The sequence below is a fragment of the Vicugna pacos genome, chromosome 11 (assembly GCF_048564905.1).
Source record: "Vicugna pacos chromosome 11, VicPac4, whole genome shotgun sequence".
NCBI lineage: Eukaryota > Metazoa > Chordata > Mammalia > Artiodactyla > Camelidae > Vicugna > Vicugna pacos.
In genome coordinates this window covers 63,683,336-63,702,801 of record NC_132997.1, presented here as the reverse complement: position 1 = coordinate 63,702,801, position 19,466 = coordinate 63,683,336, and the positions used below count along the sequence as shown (strand labels likewise).

The following is a 19,466-nucleotide window of genomic DNA, read 5'->3' as shown; positions in this document are numbered from 1 at the left end:
TGACCTTTCAAATGATTGCAGCAGTCCTTATTGTGTGTTAAATGAGGCAGTGATACCACCGAGTCAAATTGAGTGAATTAACATATTTTCTGATTTTTTTTTTTGGCATAACAGGTTGTTTAAAGGGTAAAATTATCTAAAATTATAAAGATACATACACACTGAGTTGTCTATTTGAATTTGGAAGCATACAAAATAGGGTATTGAGTAAGGGACAGGAAGAATTATTGTTAGTAAGCTATAACTTGCTAGATGAAATTACTATCAACTGACTTGAAACCAAAAAATAATTCTGATTAATCTACATATATTCAGTCAACATCCACCTTCTCTCCTTCAACCACATTTGCTATCTCGTACTTTCTCCAGCCCATTTTTGCCATACCTTAAATTTACCAGCATATTCTTCCTCATAGCCTTTGAATTTGAATTTTCCTCTATCTGCAGTGTAAGTTTCCTGGCTAAATGTGTGGCTCATATCTTTAGTCAACTTTGTTCAGGGCTCTGCTCAAACATGCTCTCCTTAGAGAAACACCTGAAATAGCACCACTGCCTCCCCACTGGCCTGTCACTCTCTGTTCTCTGACTCTGCTTTACTTTTTTTTTTCTCCCTAGAGGTCTTGTGCCTGCCATTAGGAGGATTAGTTTTGCTTATTTTCTAGTTTTCCTAGTACACTTTGACTGGTAGTTATTCCTTTCCTACTCAAAATCATCTTAAGAATCAACCCTCTCAACAACGCACAGGTCTGACAATTCAAATCAGTTTTGTAGACTAGTACATTTTCAAAGGCAAAGAAGCAAAGCAAAGAATACCAGCAAAAGCAAGAACAGGTGAGAGGAGATTGTTTAATGTTCTTATAATGGGAAGAACCTTATTTCTGAGATGCCCTGAGTTAATAAAGTTTCAGTGCTAAGCAGCCAGCACTTGAGAACTAAGAATTACTGTCAGATAAAATGCAGAATCTAGAAAACACAAATGAACATGGATACTAAACAAACAAGCAAACAAACAAAAAACCTTGCCTCTGGTCACCAGTGGCAAGTGGTTTGGGTAGGTTAAAAAGAACGTGGAGACAGGCTAATATAGTAAAACTATTTAAATAAATCCATATGAATTTTAACCAAGCTGAATGTACTTAAGTGGTGCATAGCAAAGAGAGTTTCCCACACCTTTTATTATTAAGTACAATTAAGAGATTCATTCTTATTTGAAGGAATAACTATATTACTATTTGCTTAAAGTGTATCACCTGATATGAATATAAAATCTAGCTTCAGTGCAGCTTCCAGTTTTATGAAGTAGCAATAGATGAAGGGATACTACGTACCTTCATATTTATCAATCCACATGGCATGCTTATAAGCATATTTAATTGAATTACATTAGCAATTCCAATAGGAAATATGTGGCATTTGAACATTTGTTTTGAAAACTGCTGTAGGAGATATTTTAAGCCCAAGAAATGATTCAAATCATCTGGGGGTTACTGATTTCCATTTAGTAATTGCTGACAACTTTTACACTGTTGATTACTATCCTCTAGTCAAAAGTTTAGTAGTGGTCTGTGTCAGATTTCCAGTGTCCTAACAGAAGGAAACCAAACCCTACTGCCTCAGCAACAAAGATCAATAATGCAGCAGCTGATGTTTGATCACGAACAGAAGTGAAAATACCATCCATAAAAAGGGGGAATTCGGGCAAGAGTCTTTGAGGGCAGGGAAATGGTGGAATCTAAGTCCACAGGAGACAGGGAAGAGCGGTTGTAGACAGAAAGTCCAGGAGCTTGATCCTAAAACCAGTAATTGAACTTTGGTGCTCCTCCTATCCCCGAGTTCCTAAATTTTCATCAGAGACTTTCTCCTCAATTAAACTCAGATTTATACAACCTAAATGTGTGGTGGATATGCAGAGAAAGCTCAAAACCAATTCCCCTTACTCCTTTACAACAAAATGTCACTTTATGGATGTCCCTCCCCCTGTGCAGAAGGACTGCTGTCTTCTACATCATCCAAATTCACTTCTCTCATCTTAGCTGACTAGTTTAGGAGTCAAAATACTGGTGGCCTGCAGACCATTGTATAAATCGCATAGATGTGTTTTGTTTGGCTCATAGAAAGAATCAAAATTTAAATTAGAATGACTCATCTTTAATACACAGAATTTCCTATTCTGAAAAAACATTTTTTTTTGAAGGATCTTTTCTACATGGTTACAAGTGGAGAGAACCTAACAGGCCCTCCCTCTTTGTACCAGACAGGCCCATTCTTTGTTGTCCACTAAGGCCCATGGCCCATTTTCCAGCCGTCTGTGCAAATGAAATCAACACTAGCTTCAACTGTTTGCCCTAGAGATTTAGGATTAAGATATTTTCTCTACAGAAAAGTGGTTCATTATAACAGCATTGTTTGGGATTAAGTGTCTGTGACGTAATTTAATTCCACATAATTCAAATTTATTTCCATTAAATGTCAGATTAAAATAAAGGATTTAAATAAAAAGGCCAAATACAGTTAGAATAGAATTTTCAGTGTCTTTTTCATTTCCTTAGGCACCAGGGGTTACTTTACATGATTTAATCATTCCATCATCATTAATGACATTAGCATTCTGAAACTTAAACTGTAAATGAAAGGCCGCTAACTTCAAGAGTGTTTTCCCTACTTAAAATACCCTAGCCTGCAGGCCTCTTTGCATTCCGTCTGCTTTGTGTACTTCTCCTGTCCCTTGTTTTACGATCATTCCATTAGCTCCAGCAATACAATTGCATACTGAGTGCTATATGGTCAACAAGTGAAAAGGAAGCTCATAAATGATTAAACGCCAATATAATTTTACGTAACGTAAGATAAGAAACAGTTCTCTTAATGCTTAGACACGTTTCAGTTTACTTGTTTCACAGTTACATATGGAGAAGTTTGCAGCTGCTGATTTTTAGAAAATGATACTTTGGCACAAATGAAAAGAAGTAGAATGCATTGTTGCTTACATAGCTCCAGCAGTAATGATCAGAGCCAAATTGTTTTCTATTAGGACAATCCTCTTAGTCACTATTATAAGAGGATTCAAATACATGAGGAATTGGACGTGATTTCTTTTACACCAACTTAGGTCTAATATTGACAAATGTATTTTTGGGTGGTTTTATTTAACTCCTTCATAATTTATGAAAAATTCTGTTTCCTTATTAATGTGTACACCCTTCACTAGAAATAACTCACAATGACTTGATGACTAAGACAAGTAAAGAACAGAATGACAAACTTGTAATCGTGACTGGAGGCTACAGGACACCACAGCAATCAAGCCAGAGGACTACTAATGTCTTATAAAAAGATCGAATATTTCAGCAGTTAAGAATCAAGTTAGGATGTTACAAAAATCATAAAACAAAGGGGCATATTTTTTTGGTTTATCCAGAAAAATAAAACCGTCATATTGAGGTAAAGGTCATTTGTTTTATGTCAATGCTGATGATCTTCTATAACTCCATACAAAGTGTTGGTCTTAATGCTTCATAAGCTTGTACAGCCATCTATTAATTTACCTTAGTCTGTATGGAACTTCTATTGTTAGAGTTGTTATATTCTGTAAGTGTACAGTCTGCTGCATAAAGGCATCCTTTCTTTTATTTCTTTTAAATTTTATTAATTTTTCCATATTTCAGATAGAATTCTAGGATTGTTGCTGAAAGCTATCACAGACAAATGCTATTTCCTTTAGCAGTAAGACAATGCCAAATGGAGGTGGGGGAAAAGTGCCTTCAGAAAGTAATTGTTTAAAACCAAACCCTTAGAATTATTCCTACCATAGGGCATATATACCAGATCCTCCTTTCTCTATTATTTTCATGAGTAAAACACTATTCAATTTTTCAAGAGCTTAATATCTAACAATGTACCCTATATTTCAAGTTTATATTTAACATGTAAATGAGGTAGGCAACCCTATGTGTCTTATTTGAAATAACTAAAATATACTTACCATAGAGCTGAGAGACAATTATCTTAAACTGTATCCTTGTTTTGACACATTGAAGGAAACAAGGCCCTAAGGACAGACCTAGCTAAGGGTTTCAATCTTGTGATAACATTTCTCCCAAACATTGACATGAGCTAAGGACTCTGTCTATGGCAACTATATTGAAACATTTTTTTTCCACCTACTACATATTCCTCGCACCTTCAAGCTCTTGGTTGCACCCTCAACCTGTTTCACTTTACCCCAGTAGAACGCTGTCATCCAGGCTGCCTGATGACTTCCCATCTTGTCCCCTCAGTTTCCTCTCTTCCCAGCATCTTGTGCAGCCCCTCATTTGGGCTTCTGGTCCTCTTTGAGCTGTTCTATAGAATTAACTCATCTTCTACTCTAGTTGTTCTCCTTGCAAAAAAATTCCTGCCAGTTTGGACCTTGCTCTCTTTAGAGAATGAAAAGAGAAGAATGAAGCTAAATAGGCAAAACGGGAGGGTTCCAAACACTTGGATGTCAAAAAAAAAAAAAAGTTTATCATATCACACTTTGTTTAAACCTTTAATATTTGTAAAGAAGCATTAGATACTTCAGATTTTTCTTTCAGTGAGAGTAAGGCTTGTTTTACTAGGAGTGTGTGCAACTCTACTTGCAAGTAGCAGTGTGTAAGGCAGAGTCTGGTTAACTCCTTTGCTATAAATCTAAGAGATAAGTAATTGGCAACTAAAATGAAAGTGAAATGTCAACATAAAAATTTAATCTTCTTCTCTTCCAAGTTTAGTGATTTTGACAATGGAGGGAAAAGGATGGTGGCAAAGGATGGTGGCAAGTACATTCTCAATGCCATCACTGCTTCAGATGAAAAACCAACCTCCCCTCACCACCCTAGCTGCATGCATTGTGCATCTCTTTAACCTCCTCCACCTCCCTAGAAGCACAGGATGTTCTGTAATACTTAACCAGTTCACACCTGGTTCTGCAATGTGCCCTGACAAGCACCAGGAAACATTTTCATTGAATCAGCTGCAGCATTCTCTGTTGACAGCTGCTTTCGTATTGTGAAGACACAGTCATCTTTCACTTCTCAAATTTGCTGTAAGCCCACAATATCTTGACTTTAAATCCATAAAGGGCATTTAGGATGGGCTGCCTAATTTCTCACCTAAATAGGAATATTGTTTTGACTGTGAATCTATCCATTTTTGTACAATCATAGTTTTCAAACCATGACTTCAAATCATTTTCTTGTCCCCTTGGCTCAGCATTGTCTGTGTATTTATCCAGTTTCTGAGAATTAGTCTGAACCAGTTGTTCCAAAGTCCATCTGAATTCCATTCCATAGCTGTTGTAAAGCAGCCAGGACCCTGATTTGGCTGGCACTCTAAGGTTTAAATAGTTCCAATACAATTGTTCCTGTCCCTCTCCTTCCAGTAAGGACTCAATGCCATTAAGCAACTCAGAGTCCAGTGAAACTAAAAATAAATTTCCAGAAATGTTTTTAAAACTTAATTTTCTTGGTGCAGCATTAAGTTCACAATGCAAATGAGGGCGATGCTAAGATTCTCCATCTACCTCTTGCCCGCACACACATGCATAGCCTCCTCCATCGACAGCATCACTCCCTAGAATGTTTTTTTTTTTTTAAACAAAGGATGGATCTATATTAACATATCATCACCCAAGTCCACAGTTTCTTAGGTTTTACGTTTGGCATGCATTCTGTAGGTTTGGACAAATGTATGATGGCATACATCTATTATTAGAATATTATTAATAGTGTTTTCACGGCCCTAAAAGCCCTCTTTGCTCTGCCTGTCTCTCCCCCACCCACTCCTAGAAGTTACTGATTTTTTTATTTTCTGCATATTGTTGCCTTTTCCAGAATGTCAGAGTTGGAATCATGCAATATGCAGTTTTTTGGATTAGCTTCTTTCATGTCCTTTCATGGATTGATAGCACATTTCTTTTTAGTGCTGAATTTGTCTGGATGTACCAGAGTTTATTTATCCCTTGACTTCCTAAAGGACGTCTTGCTTGCTTCCAAGTTTGGGCAATTATGAATAAGGCTGCTATAAACATCCATGTGTAGGTTTTTGTGCGGACATAAGTTTTCTGGAAAGAATTTTTAGATATTATCATTTAACAAGATAATATGTTCTAAGTCTGTTTCTCGGTATACATTGGCCCTTTTAAATGTAATTACTCATTAAATATGCTCTCTATACTAGCTGGAGAACTTTCTGGTACTGGTCAGGAACCAATGTGTTTCTCTTTTTGGGTTGACTTTGCATCCTTACCATATAAGCTTGATTTTTCTAGTAGTTGTGAGGAAAATAAAATGGTTCATATTGAGGGTGATCTAATGAATCTTATCAATATGCTGCCGAGGACAGTGACCAAGGAGGGGAACAGTCTAACAGGTACTAGGATGAGAAAGAAGTTTATGCACCTCCACCTGTTAAGTTTTTTAATTCTTTCAAACATATACACATGTGCAAATGCTTTTAGCATACATATTCACAAAAACAAAATATTTCCATCCCACAGAATCTAAAAATCTTGAAAGATGTCGACTCATGTGACAAATAATGAACATTCTAGAAATGTACCTTAGTGACTTATATAGAAAAATGAAGTAAAGATTTTTTAAAAGCCTGAGTTACTTAAAAGCTACTCTTTATTAGAAGGTATACTTAGCAATGGAGATTATTTAGCTGTAGACATCAATCAAGTAAGCCAAAGGCAAGTTGATGCACAATAAACTTACTAGTTTGTCTTAATAAAGGATTTGCTATGCATCACGTTTAAGACGCCCCAGAACCTTTAAAAATAAGTGCTTATTGTAACGGTAAAATAGGATATCTACATGCTTGTTATGACCAGTTACAAAGATGCAAGGAAAAACAAATTAAGGGTTTGGGCAGGACTAGAACTGTCTTATTGGTGAGTTTCTTAGACTGCCTGAGGAAAAATATGAGAATATTTTCATGGATTGTTTCCTTTGGACTTTTAAGGCAAGGATGATTATGCATTACATTATAATATCTGGCAGAGATTCATTTGATCACCATATTTCTAGAAATTTAATGTAAAAGGAAAATGTAAAACATTTAATCTCTAGATTGGCACTTACACTCCTTGTGATGACACTTAAATCACTTTGGCAGCATTCTGAGTAGTTGGCAGTTTCTACAAAATATGCCAGTTAAAGAGAACAACATGAGTACACTACATTGTGTCACATTCTTCTAAAACACAAATATTGAACTTCCACCACCTGCCACCATACAGCACTGCCATGACATCTTTGTAGAGATCCTGAGCTCCCTTAGGAAGTGGGATCTCATCAGCACAAGGTGAGAGAGGCAGTATCATTACCGTGGCTATCATTATCTGGTGAGCAGAATAAGTTTTCTACAGAATTACATGTTAAAAAAAGTTATCCAGTAAAATCAAATGTTTCAGTTCAGTTCAGCTTATATGTTCAAGGGAATTTGTGAACAGTAAGAAAGTATATATTGGTCTTCTACTGTGTTTATTTTTTGTCTATAGTTAAAAAGACAAACTGTCTTCATTATAAAATGTTTAGAAAACACAGATTTGTTCACAGATAAATAGTTAGGGATAAATAAACCATAATTCCACGTGTGAGAATTTTTCTGGTCTAGTATTTTTATTTTTCCTTCAGATATATATAGGACTTATGATACATTTAAAGAAATTGGGTATAATAACTCACTGACCTCATATGCTTTCAAGCTCCATAGGGATTGACTTTTTTTCTTATTTTTATTGTAGTCGATTTATAATGTTAATTTCATGTGTACAGCAAAGTGATTCAGTTATACATATACATATATATAGGATTGATTTTTTTTAAATAATGAAAACACTCAAATCTGCAAATTCTTAAAAAAAAAATTCTGAAATTTAGTATAGACCCAAGTTTGTTTAAACAGAGGCCAGCAATGTTGTGGGCTTTTTTGGCTGATTCCCAAGGATGTGAAGAATATGCAAGAAAAGTTTATGCTGATTCTTCAAAATGAAAAGTAAAAGGAATGTTTCTAATACAGCACGATAAATTAACAATAAGGTGAACCCATGCAAATATTGGGTATATTGTAGAAATTTTCAAAATATATGTAGGTTGAATTCCAGGAAATGGTCATTTCTAATAAGCCACTTGACAGTTTTTTTTTAACATCAATCTATAAAATAATGTTTAGCCTGGACAGAAAGTACAAATCAAACAAACCCAGTGGAAGATATGTTACAGAATTAGTACAGTAGTAGTAGCCACGGAACATTTTCACATCTAGAGTACTGTGAGATAGAAACCAAGATTCTAGGAGTTACCACTTTACTGTTACCTGGTAGAGGAGGAGAATCTTTAAACATCCATAGAGTTTACAGAGATTAGGAGAGTGTTGTGGAATAAAAGTGCTAATTACATTTTTTGTTTTTGATAAAATTATATTTTTGAAGACAAACTTAATAAAATTTAGGAATTAGTTAATTATGGCAGACTGAGTGAAAATTCTTTAGACCTTTTGTCAGGCTCTCTGTTCCCAACTTTCAGTTTTCTCATCAAAGCATTCTTAAATCACCACATCTAATAGGCTATTGATCTTAATCCTTACCAGATTGTAGCCAATTTAAATTAGCAGTGCAAGGCTTACCTTGTGGTCCACTTCCTTTGGAGGAATACATTTGTGTGTCTCAGATAACTAACAGCATACATTATAGTCAACTCTACCTATTGACAAAAGTCCTAGATAGTATCTAGATGCATTCTTGGACTGATCCTGAATCAGGTAACTTGTCTGCAATCACAACTAAGCATTTCTATTCATTGAGTCTCTCAAAATGCAATCCAAGGAAAGTATTTCCGGGGAATGGTATAACTTAAACTCATGAAGGGAAGAAATTAAAAGTGAACTGTCAGTGGATTTGGTTTGAGACTTTCATTTAGTACTTCCACACATATCATATCTAAGTTTGAAATCAGAAACTCCTCTTAGATTAAGTTGTTTTTAAAACAGAAAGCTCACTCACCATTCCGACTCTCTTCATCAATGGCAACTATGGTGGCTGGTGGTCCTCCCCTGGCTAGTTTGCAATCTAAAGAGAAAACAAGACAAAATAAGAAGTAAATACTACAGAGGCACTCTTAAATTAATTGAGAGGTACATTAATATTTAAAAAGAAAAAATAGCCCTACAGTCAAATTAATATGCATCATTATTTTAACAATTTTTAAAAAAATTTTCATAAGAACTACATAGATTCCATACCACATCAGAACAGACACTTTGTATACCATCTTAGTGATGAGAAAATCTTACTGAGAAAACACCAGCAAAGACCACTGGAGAGCAGAAGTCCTTCAGGACAGAGATAATGGGATGGTAATTTAACCCAAAGAAATAACATAAAGGGATGATTAACAAGGATCAATTGTATGAAAGTTTCACAACAGAAACAAACATAATTGGACTTTAATTGTGATAAAGGGTCTAATTAAAGAGAGTGAATAGAATTTTAATAATGTTGTAAGGAGAATAAAACGAAGACAGACAAGCAATGCTCATGAGGTTGTTTGAGATTTTATTTTTGTTATCTTACCCTCATATTGCCAGTCTGGAGTCAAAAGTATAGAGTCATCAATGGAAGCAGATCAGAAAAATGGAGGAAAGAAAGGAAGAAAGAATATATGTATATATTTAGCGAAGATTTAAAGATATAAATAGCATTATACAATAACAGATATATCATCTAATGATTTGTGAAAATGAAATACATACAATCCTGTATCAGTTATTAACAAGTTAACTTGATAATGTATGTCACTATCATCTTAAAAATTCATTACAGATCGCCTTGCAAATAACATAAAATACCTTTGTTTCCCATGAAAAGGTAAATACAAATTACTTATGAATAGTCTATTATCTCTGAATTAATGCCTTAAGAATGGTGCCTGTCAATCAGTAGTGATGACAAATTTGTTATTTCAAACACTGCTAATACCAAGGTATCTCATGATAATGAACATGTAAATAGTGTCATGAGCTATAATATCCATGATAGTTGAAATATGAAAGCTTGTCTGCAAGATGTCAAATGTACACTTGTGGGATGGAAAGCACTCTCCTGGGAGGTACCTGGCCAGCTGGATAGGGCTGTGTTATGCAGTCAGATGTTCACGGCACACCCCTGGGACTGCAACATAAATTCGATTTGCTTAAAGCCATCCAAGTATGTGTGCTATTTGAAAGATGATTTCAAGACTTATTTACTTATTAAAATTCTGCTATTATGTACATGGGCATGAATAATAAGGGCTTTGGCAAGCACTATTCTATATTGTAAGATATGTGCTCTCATAAGAAGCTTAAAACGTCAGAGATGTACAAATTTTCTCTCTTCATACCTGCCAATATTCAAGGAGTTTCAAGTCCCGGCATTTTTAGATCAAAAATATCTCATACTCATTTTACTCCTTCCTCTCCTTCCTCGACCCCCTGCCATTGCACAGCTCCTCACTATTTGTCCCTTTTACTCTTGGAAACGTTTCCTCACTGATCTCTCGGAAGCTTTGTTCTCGTCCTGCATTCATTTATTCACTTCACAAGAATTATTTTATGCATCCAAATCAAAAGTAAAAATGGCATTTCTCTGTACAAAAAAAACGTGTTTCCTTTGGAGTGAAGGAGTGAAGAAAAATTTTTTTAGGATCTCATTCAAAAGTTTTTTTTTTTAAACCATTTCAAAGGATGGCATAGTCTCAACATTATTAACTTAGAATCGAGCACTGTGCCCTGAGTCATATCAGAGCCCTTACTCTTGTTAGAATGTACCTCTGCAGAGGCAATTTGTGGAAAAAATAAAGGAAACTTGACTAGTTCTTATAAGAAGCAATTCTTAGATTACCAAATATGCCTTCTATTTTTTTTCAAAGAGGAGTTACTTTTCAATATTATTTTCTCTCTTTTCATTGTATATATGTATACGTATGTGTGTGTGTGTGTATAATACTTATAAGGCCACTGCTTCAGTTAAGATCCTCATAGCTGCAAAGTAGACAAAGATATGAATATTGACAAATGAACTGATACATAATCAATTTTATAGGCAGGTAGGATAAAGGCAAAGGAAAGAAGAAGAAAGTTGGCTATAAATAAACAAAAGCCTTTCACCAGCTGGTTACTATTACATTTGTGGGTAGACTTTTTCCGTACAGTTAAGTATGACCCCCCCATATCCCAGCCCTGCCTAACTCTATTGCCCTTTCCACTCTCATAGTTCATTCTCTAGCCATAGCCAACCACGCGTATGTGTGCTGAACCATCTGCTGCAATGCCTTCCTCCTCCTCTTCCTCTGATTAACTTTTATTCTCTCAAGAACCTGGCAAGGCATCACCTCTTCTAGAAAATTGTCCTTGTTAGTCTAAACTAAATGCCTCTCTGAATTCCTCCAATGTACACTGGATTCCACTGGAAAAGTCACCTCATTAAAAATATATTAGTGTGTTTTTCTCACAAGAGCTCCAACAGACCACGTCTGTGTCTTACTCATCTTAGGAACCACAAAACCTGACAAGAGTTGATCCTGAAAGAATATTTACTGATTTTTTTTTTCTCAACTATGGTCAGCCCAGCCGCAATCTCTCATTGAACATCCCTCCATGAGTGCTGCTCGGAACTCTGTTCTCATGTCCTCACCAACAGAAACAGCCCAGGGATAAAGGTGCAGCTACAGTGCCTCCTAGTCAGACCCCTTTGGATAACTAAGCTTTATTCTTCTGGTAGGTTCTGAAACCCCACAAAAAGAGATTTTCATGCCCAACTAATACTGTCTTTATTCTAACCAAAAATGATTTAAAAAAGCTTTTTAGAGTCACAACACTAATGAAGAGAAGTTTATCAGATACATAAAAATGATCTATTAATAACGTTGTTCATAACAGCCAAAGTGTTCATTTTGGAATGATGTGTTCATGAAAGTATAATTAGTTTTGAAATGCATAAAATATTTTTAATAACAAGTATATTCAGAAATGTCTTGGAAAAAAAGTAATACTGGATGGAATAGCCAGGGATGTATTATGTATGCAAAACATCCGAAAGGAGATCAAAGTGAAAACTAGAAAGCAATTTGGGGGCTGGGTGATCCTGTTCTCTATGCTCTATGGATAATCTGTCTGCCACAGGACAGGCAGTTTAGCCCATGACGCCTGTACCTTGGAAACGGACTTCGTAATCTATTTAATTTCACCCTTGACTGTCCAGGTTAAATCACAAATTCATTGTTTTTCGTGCCTCAAATTTCTAACCTCTCAGGCCCCTACCCGAGTCCCATATCAATTTGTTGTAAAGTGCAGGATATGAATACAAATACCTGAATGTGCAGTGTGATTTGTTTTTGCAAATCTGTCATCAAACTAAAAATAAACTATATATTTTTTTCTACAGATTCTTAAATACTCTCATGCAATCAGTCAGATTTAAAACCTAAAAAGAAGTATTAGCAAGATATATCATGACTGAACCTGGGTTACACTGTTCTTATTGAAGACTAAGGCTTAAGAGCATGTTACAGAAAGCTCATGCAAAGGCTGTAATCCAGAATTGTCCAAATATGTTCATTCCTTACTATGAAGAGAGAACAGCCAGGGAGACCTTATTTCCACCTTAGCCTATTCTCAAAAGATCCATTTTAAGGTCAAACAATGTCTTTTTAATAACATTTCAAATCTATTCACTTTTTCGCCCCCATAAATTAACATGGCAGCTGTCATCAATATGTCAATGACTTGCATATTGTATTTCCTGCCCAATTGTCTCCTCTGAGTCTGGGTCCTACTGCTTAGACATTTGCACTTGTAATTTCAAGAGTGCCATAAATGTAAACTCCAAAATGGAATTCCAGTTACTACCCCCAGCCCATACCTGGCCTCTTCCAATGTGTATTATTTCAGTGAATGGCACAATTTTGCACCAAATTGCATAAACCAGAAAGGAGGAAGGTCACCTTTGAGCCTGCACATCTCCCTTGCCTTACGTGTCGAATCCCTCAATAAATCTTTAATATCATTCTTACAGAAAAACTTCTCATACCCACCTACAGCTCTCAATCTCTGAGGTCACTACACTAATCCAGTCTCTTATCTAACCAAAAGGTCTTCCTAACTGTTCATCCTACAGGCAATCTGCCCCACTCTTTAATTTTTTATGTTTACCTGCATTGTTTTTTTACAAATAAAAATGTGCCTGCTTTTTAATAATGTGCCATCACTTTTAGGTTAAAACAACATTTTTATGGCCTATGAGCCTCCATAGACTATGATTTCAGAATGAAAACCTGCATGATGCAGACGTCTGCTTCCTCTCCAGTCCCATCTATTTCCACGTCATCACTTGCTCTTAGCATTTTGCACAGGTTTTTCTTAACTACTCTATGCTCCACCCTGAGTGACCTCAAGACCTTTCTGTGTCGCATTATTTCTTGTTTCTAATCTTCACCCTCAGCTCATCACGCACTGACATATCCTTTAGGTTTTCACTTGTGCTTCACTTTCTCAAACCATTTATGATCCCCAGTTTCCCTGATATACACTCTGATAACTCTGCCTCTTAATATCAATTTATGAATATCTGATTCCTCACTGACAGAAGACTTGGTGATAATCTAGATCCTGTTTCTGTTCCTCAGAGGTGTGCTCCCAGGGCTAAGCTCCTGTCACACAGCTGGCTCTCAGCAACTATGTAGTGAGTGCAAAAGTGAATAGCCTCAGCCAAATTTGCGATAATAATTAAAAACTCTATAGTTTAATCTTCCTTTTCCTCTCTTTAATCTTTGGAATGTCATCCTCATATAAAAATAATGGGGAAAGAATGGTCCATAATTTAGATGTCAAAGACAGGATCATTGACACCACCTCAGCAGGAGTGTAAGAGATAGCAGAACGTGCCACCTGAAAATAGGCCACTCAGGAAGGTTTCTTCTACCTTGAGAGCAATCAAGACCTCAAGACCCAGCAGATTTAGGGAAAGCTTTTTTTTTTTTTTAACTTCCTCTTTAAATGCCTATACAAATTTTAAATGGGATTTGTATCAGGAAGAGAGCTGTTACCAGAGTTAACTTTTCATCTGAGAGAAGTCTCTGCACAGCAGGGCAAATATTTGTTACCAGATATTTCCTCTTCTCATCTTGCTGTGAATTGCCTTCCTTCCCTTTGAAGTCCCAGACCCTCTTCCCTTTTTTTTAGCTCGGGGTAGTATATAAGCCTCAATTGCCTGGTTGCTTTGAGTCTCAGATCTTTGTACGTAATTAAATTTGTTTTTCTCTTGTTAATCTTTTTTATTACAGGCGGGTTTTAGCCAAGAACCTAGAAATGTAGAGGAAAAATTATTTTTCCTCTCCTATGAGGAAAAGTCTACTGATAAAGACAGGGACAATTTTGTAGGAATATGGGATTTTTGAGGGACTAGTTATGAAAGATCATAGAGGGCCCAGAATTATACAAATAGGAGTAAAGAAAAGAGAAGGATAATTTTTTACTTGCTTTCAATTATCTATAGTTTCTGTTAGAATGCTCCAATCATCCAACTGACTGAAGGACTGTCATGGAGCAAGATTATTCCAATATCCTATTAATAGCAAGGGTGTATTCCAAGCCCTTTCATGATTTTATCACATTGCTTTTTAAAGAAATAAAACATAAAGACTTCAGATAGCAAAGCTTTTATGATATAAGAAATCACAAATACTTTTGTGTCACCTTAGAATTTTTACTCAGCTGTTTCCTTCCCAGCTCCCTATGATTATCAGTGAATTATTCAAGCACCTAGCAGAGAATTTGACGTATAATAATCATTCAATATATTAGTTGAACTAGGGAATATTCTCCTCCATGGAAAATCAATAAACCAACCCATTAAATCCTTAGTATTCATCATTTCAAATCTTTAGGGTGAGTGTTTATGTGTTAAGGACATAATTACCTCCCCTTCCCCCCCTCAAAAAAAAAGTATTAAGGGAATTGATTCCTTGTATAGTGTAGAGGTTAAGAATGTGCTTTGGAGTCAGATAACCAAATTTTACATCCTAATTTTGGCTTTTAAGAGTTGTGTAAATTAAATAGATTGTTGATTTCTTATACCTCAGTTTGCATAAATAGGTATGGTAAGTATAATGATCTCATAGATCTATTACAACAAGGATAAATGAGATAATCTATGATAATTTCTTAGAATAGCACTTGGCAAAGTATAAAGGCAGAATAGATGCACCTTTAAATTTTTACAGTATTGTTATCTTAAGAAGGAATGTATTTGAAGAGTCATTTCTCCTTTTTTCTTTTGATCAAAAGGTAGTAGAGAATCCCTTGGCTTTCCCTAAATTTTCAGTGAGAACTGGTCTTATTATCTGTGTTATTGTGAAGTGCATCCTTAGGTAGAATAAAAGCAGTAGCATGAAGTGTCACTGATGGTCTGCATGGATAGAAAAATGTTGGAATTCTTATTCCAGGTAACAATCTAGAGAGACACTAACAAGGACTGAATTTCCTAAAGGCAAATTAGAATTCTTGAACTCCAGGTTTAAGAAAATAGTAAGGTGCTCACAGTCACGCATTGGTCCCATAGTAGTCTTGAAATGCACTGGTGTCCAAATGATGAGGCAGAAAGATCTTGAGAGTCACAGATTTTCTGGAAACTTTATTTTTCTCAACATCTCTCTGTTTGGGAATTCAAAGTCACCTGATCTCTCTTATTTAGAAGATTTTGTTTTCATACAAACACACCCACACCCACACCCACCCACACACACACACACACACACACACACACACACGTTGAATCAGTTGCTTAGTTCAAAGCAATGTGGGCTCTCATTCAAAGGAGTTCTGTGCTCTCTTTAAAAGTTTCATGCTGCAGAAACATTTTAGTTCCAATTCACTGTCACAAGCAGTAGCAGAGGGAGTATTCTAATTTTTTCTGTGGATCTTTATAATACTCATTTCCAGGAAAATACACGTAGGAGTGAAATCTAAAACAAAAAACAATCCCTATTTTACATTTTGACTCTCTCTGTCCTCGAAAAGAAAAGGAGTTTTACTTTGAAATTCATAAAATCAATAGAACCATACTCTGAGTTGTATGGTCTAAAACTGCAGTCAATAAAGACGAGGCATTAGGTCATGACTGAAGGAAAAGCAAAGTGAACTGAGTAAGCTAAAGGACATTGCAAGTAAGCCATTTTCATTTCAAGGATAAGATATACTGTTAGCATTAATAGATTTCAAATTTTACCATGGAGGGAGGAAGGTATATTTTATGATGCCTTAGTGTCACCATTAATTGGATTATATAATTTGATTAAGATATTCCAACTACATGGTCTATTACAGTAATGCTCACTGAAGTCATTAATGATTATTGCTCTACATCACTGCTTTCATTAGGACAATTTACTGTAGAGGCCATGGCTCCCTCAATCTCTGCATTTTTTAAAGTTACTATTTGCTTCATATTATTCTAACTGGTCTATCAATGACATTAGTCATGTATGATGGCATCTAGTGAGAGAAAGAAAATCATTCTCATTCTTATGAAGTAAATGGATCTAAGTAATCAAAAGAAAAGATTTCAGGAGCTGCAGGAGGAAGGCAGGGCAGGAACTTAATTGTCAGAAGTGTGATCAGAAGATCAAGTAATATTTTTAAAGCTTGTTCACTGAGATTATTACTATACTTTGTTATTTTATAATTTCATGTAAATGTGTTGTCAAATGTATTAGTATTTGCACCCAAATGTAATTATCTTACTTAATTCATAATACATGAGTTAGAAGCTCTTTGAGTTTTCTTTCCATCATGATGACAGTTTTTCCTTACTTGTCCAAACTTCCATCAAGTGATTATGACTATATTTGAGGAATTTGAGATGGGTGAAATAATTCTTGGTCCAAAGTATAATGTCATCACTGGATCAGAAGAAGCAGCACAGTATTGGGGTTGTGGACATGGCCTTGGGGAACAGACCGTCTAGATTCACTATGAGCCAGATTTCATCACTTGTTAGCTCTTAAGATCTTTGAAAGTTACTTAAACACTCTAGCTCAGTTGCGTTAGTTGTAAAACTGAAATCATAGAATAGTGACCACCATATGCAATTCCTTTATAAGTTTTTGTTAGGTAAATCAGATTCTAACCATATGAGCAAATCACATACAAAATTTGTGTATCTCCACGTTTTAAAGGCAATGATGTTTACATATTTTTAATTAAGTAGTAGTTTCTTACATTTTTCAACATTGAAAGGAAGGTCATATTTTATTAGCAAGTCACAATAGGCTTAGGATATGTTAGCATTTTTGATATCCATTTAATGTAGTGGAATAGTAACAATACATTTAATTATATGGCCACAGGTTGCTAGTACACATACATATAACTGAATCATGCAAACGATTTTTTTTTCTTTTGCAGGGGGGAGGTAACAAAGGATATTTTAAAAATTATCAGAGGGATACTTAAAACTAAAATAAAAGTAAAAACTCTTTTTATTTATACAGAGTTTATATCCCTTCTGAAAGTTCTTTTTGCAAGCTTGCTGTGTTACTCTAAAATATTTTTAAAAGGTTTTTCCATTCATTAGCTTGTTTTATCATATCCAATTTGTCTTTATGTTTCATAATTGAAATATAAAGGAGAAAGGAAGGGATAAGGGTTTGTGTCAATGAGAAAAACACAACTATTCAAGAAACACTTGACAAAAAGCAGCTAAAGAATGTGTATTCATGTTGTTTCTGAGAGCTGATTTATTTTATTTTCTAATTATTCTTCATGAAGTAGCTCAAAGGAAATTCTCAATCATGCTTCTTACTAAGATTCTCAACAAGGTCAAAAAATAAGAGCTGCAGCATCAACATTACTGTTTAAAACTGCATTCTTCAAACAGAGAGATTCTTAATAATTCTTTGTTTACAGATTAGTATGCCTGTTTACATCAAAGTTTTTGCCACAAGCCATTATGAGTATCCAAGCTGTCAGTAAAAAAACAAACTCTATGGATTAAATTATAAAGAAAATATGTAAGCATTTTATCACTTATAATAAACACCATATCTATGTAAACATCAGGTTTTCTTACATCCTTTTTTCCAGTTTTATTAAGATATTATTGACATATATGTAAATTTAAGGTGTACTTGTGCACAATGTGATGATTTGATACATGTATATAGAACTGATTACCACAGTAAGGTTAGTTAACTCTACATTCTCTCATATAATTAATCTTTTTTGGTGTGGTGATGACATTTAAAATCTACTTTAACAACTTCCAAGTTTATAATAGAATATTGTTAAATACAGTCACTGTGCTGTAAATTAAATCCTCAGAATTTATTCATCTTAGTGCTTGAAGACTGTACCCTCTGACCAACGTTTATCAAATTCTTTCATCCTCCAACAACTAGTAACCACCAGTTTCTATGAGTTCAGCTTTTTAAAAATTCCACACGTAAGTGAGAACACAGTCTATTATATTGTTGCAAAAGGCAAGATTTCCTTCATTTTTATGGCTGAATAAAATTCCATTGTATACACATGCTACATTTTCTTCACCCATTTGTCAGTGGACGCTTAGGTCATCTCCATGTCTTGGCTATTGTGAATAATGCTGCAATGAACATGGCGGTGCAGATATCTCTTCGACAGTGATACCATTTCCTTTAGATACATACCCAGAAGTGGGATGGCTAAATTGAATAGTAGTCCTATTTTAAATGTTTTTGAAACTTTGTACTGTTTTCCATTCTCACCAATGAGATACAATTCATTTTCTTCATATCCTTACCAGTACTTAGCATTTTTCTGTTTGATAATAAACATTCTATCAGATGTCATGTGATAACTTACCATGGTTTTGATCTGCATTTCCAAGGTTATTAGTGATGCTGAACGTCTTTTCATGTACCTGTTTACCATTCGTATGTTCTCTTTGGTAAAATGTCTCTTCAAGTCCTCTGTCCATTTTTTATCCTGATTGTTCTTTTGGTATTGAATTGTGTGAGCTCCTTATATATTTTAAATATTAATCCTTTATCAGGTAGTTTTGCAAATAATTTCTCCCATTCCATAGGTCAACTTTTCATTTTGCTTATTATTTCTTTTGCTGTGCAGAAGTTTTTAGTTTGATATAGTCCCACTATTTATTTTTGCTTTTGTTGCTTGTATTTTTGGTATCATAGCCCAAAAAACCATTGCCAAGGCCAATATCAAGAAGCTTTTTTTTCTAAGTAGTTTTACAATTTGGGGTCTTATGTTTAAGTCTTTAATCCATTTCAAGTTAATTTTTATGAGCAGTATAAGATAGGGATCCAATGTCGTTCTTTTACATGTACACCCAGTTTTCCCAGCACTGTTTATTAAAAAGGCTATCCTTTCTCCATTGGGTATTTTTGGCCCTCTTCTTGAATATAAATTGTGTA

General features: G+C 35.1%; 1 protein-coding gene across 4 annotated transcripts in view; it reads right to left on the bottom strand.

The window, feature by feature from the left end:
- LOC116282436 (protocadherin-15-like) overlaps positions 1-19,466 on the bottom strand; it is a 504,558-nt gene that overhangs the window by 7,374 nt on the left and 477,718 nt on the right. For all 4 annotated transcript variants that reach the window (XM_072971517.1, XM_072971514.1, XM_072971516.1 and 1 more), the window contains 2 exons: positions 9,023-9,088; positions 7,101-7,156 (listed from right to left, as the gene is read on the bottom strand). In XM_072971517.1, the coding sequence (XP_072827618.1) occupies positions 7,101-7,156; positions 9,023-9,088 (122 nt within the window). The remainder of the gene's footprint in view (positions 1-7,100; positions 7,157-9,022; positions 9,089-19,466) is intronic.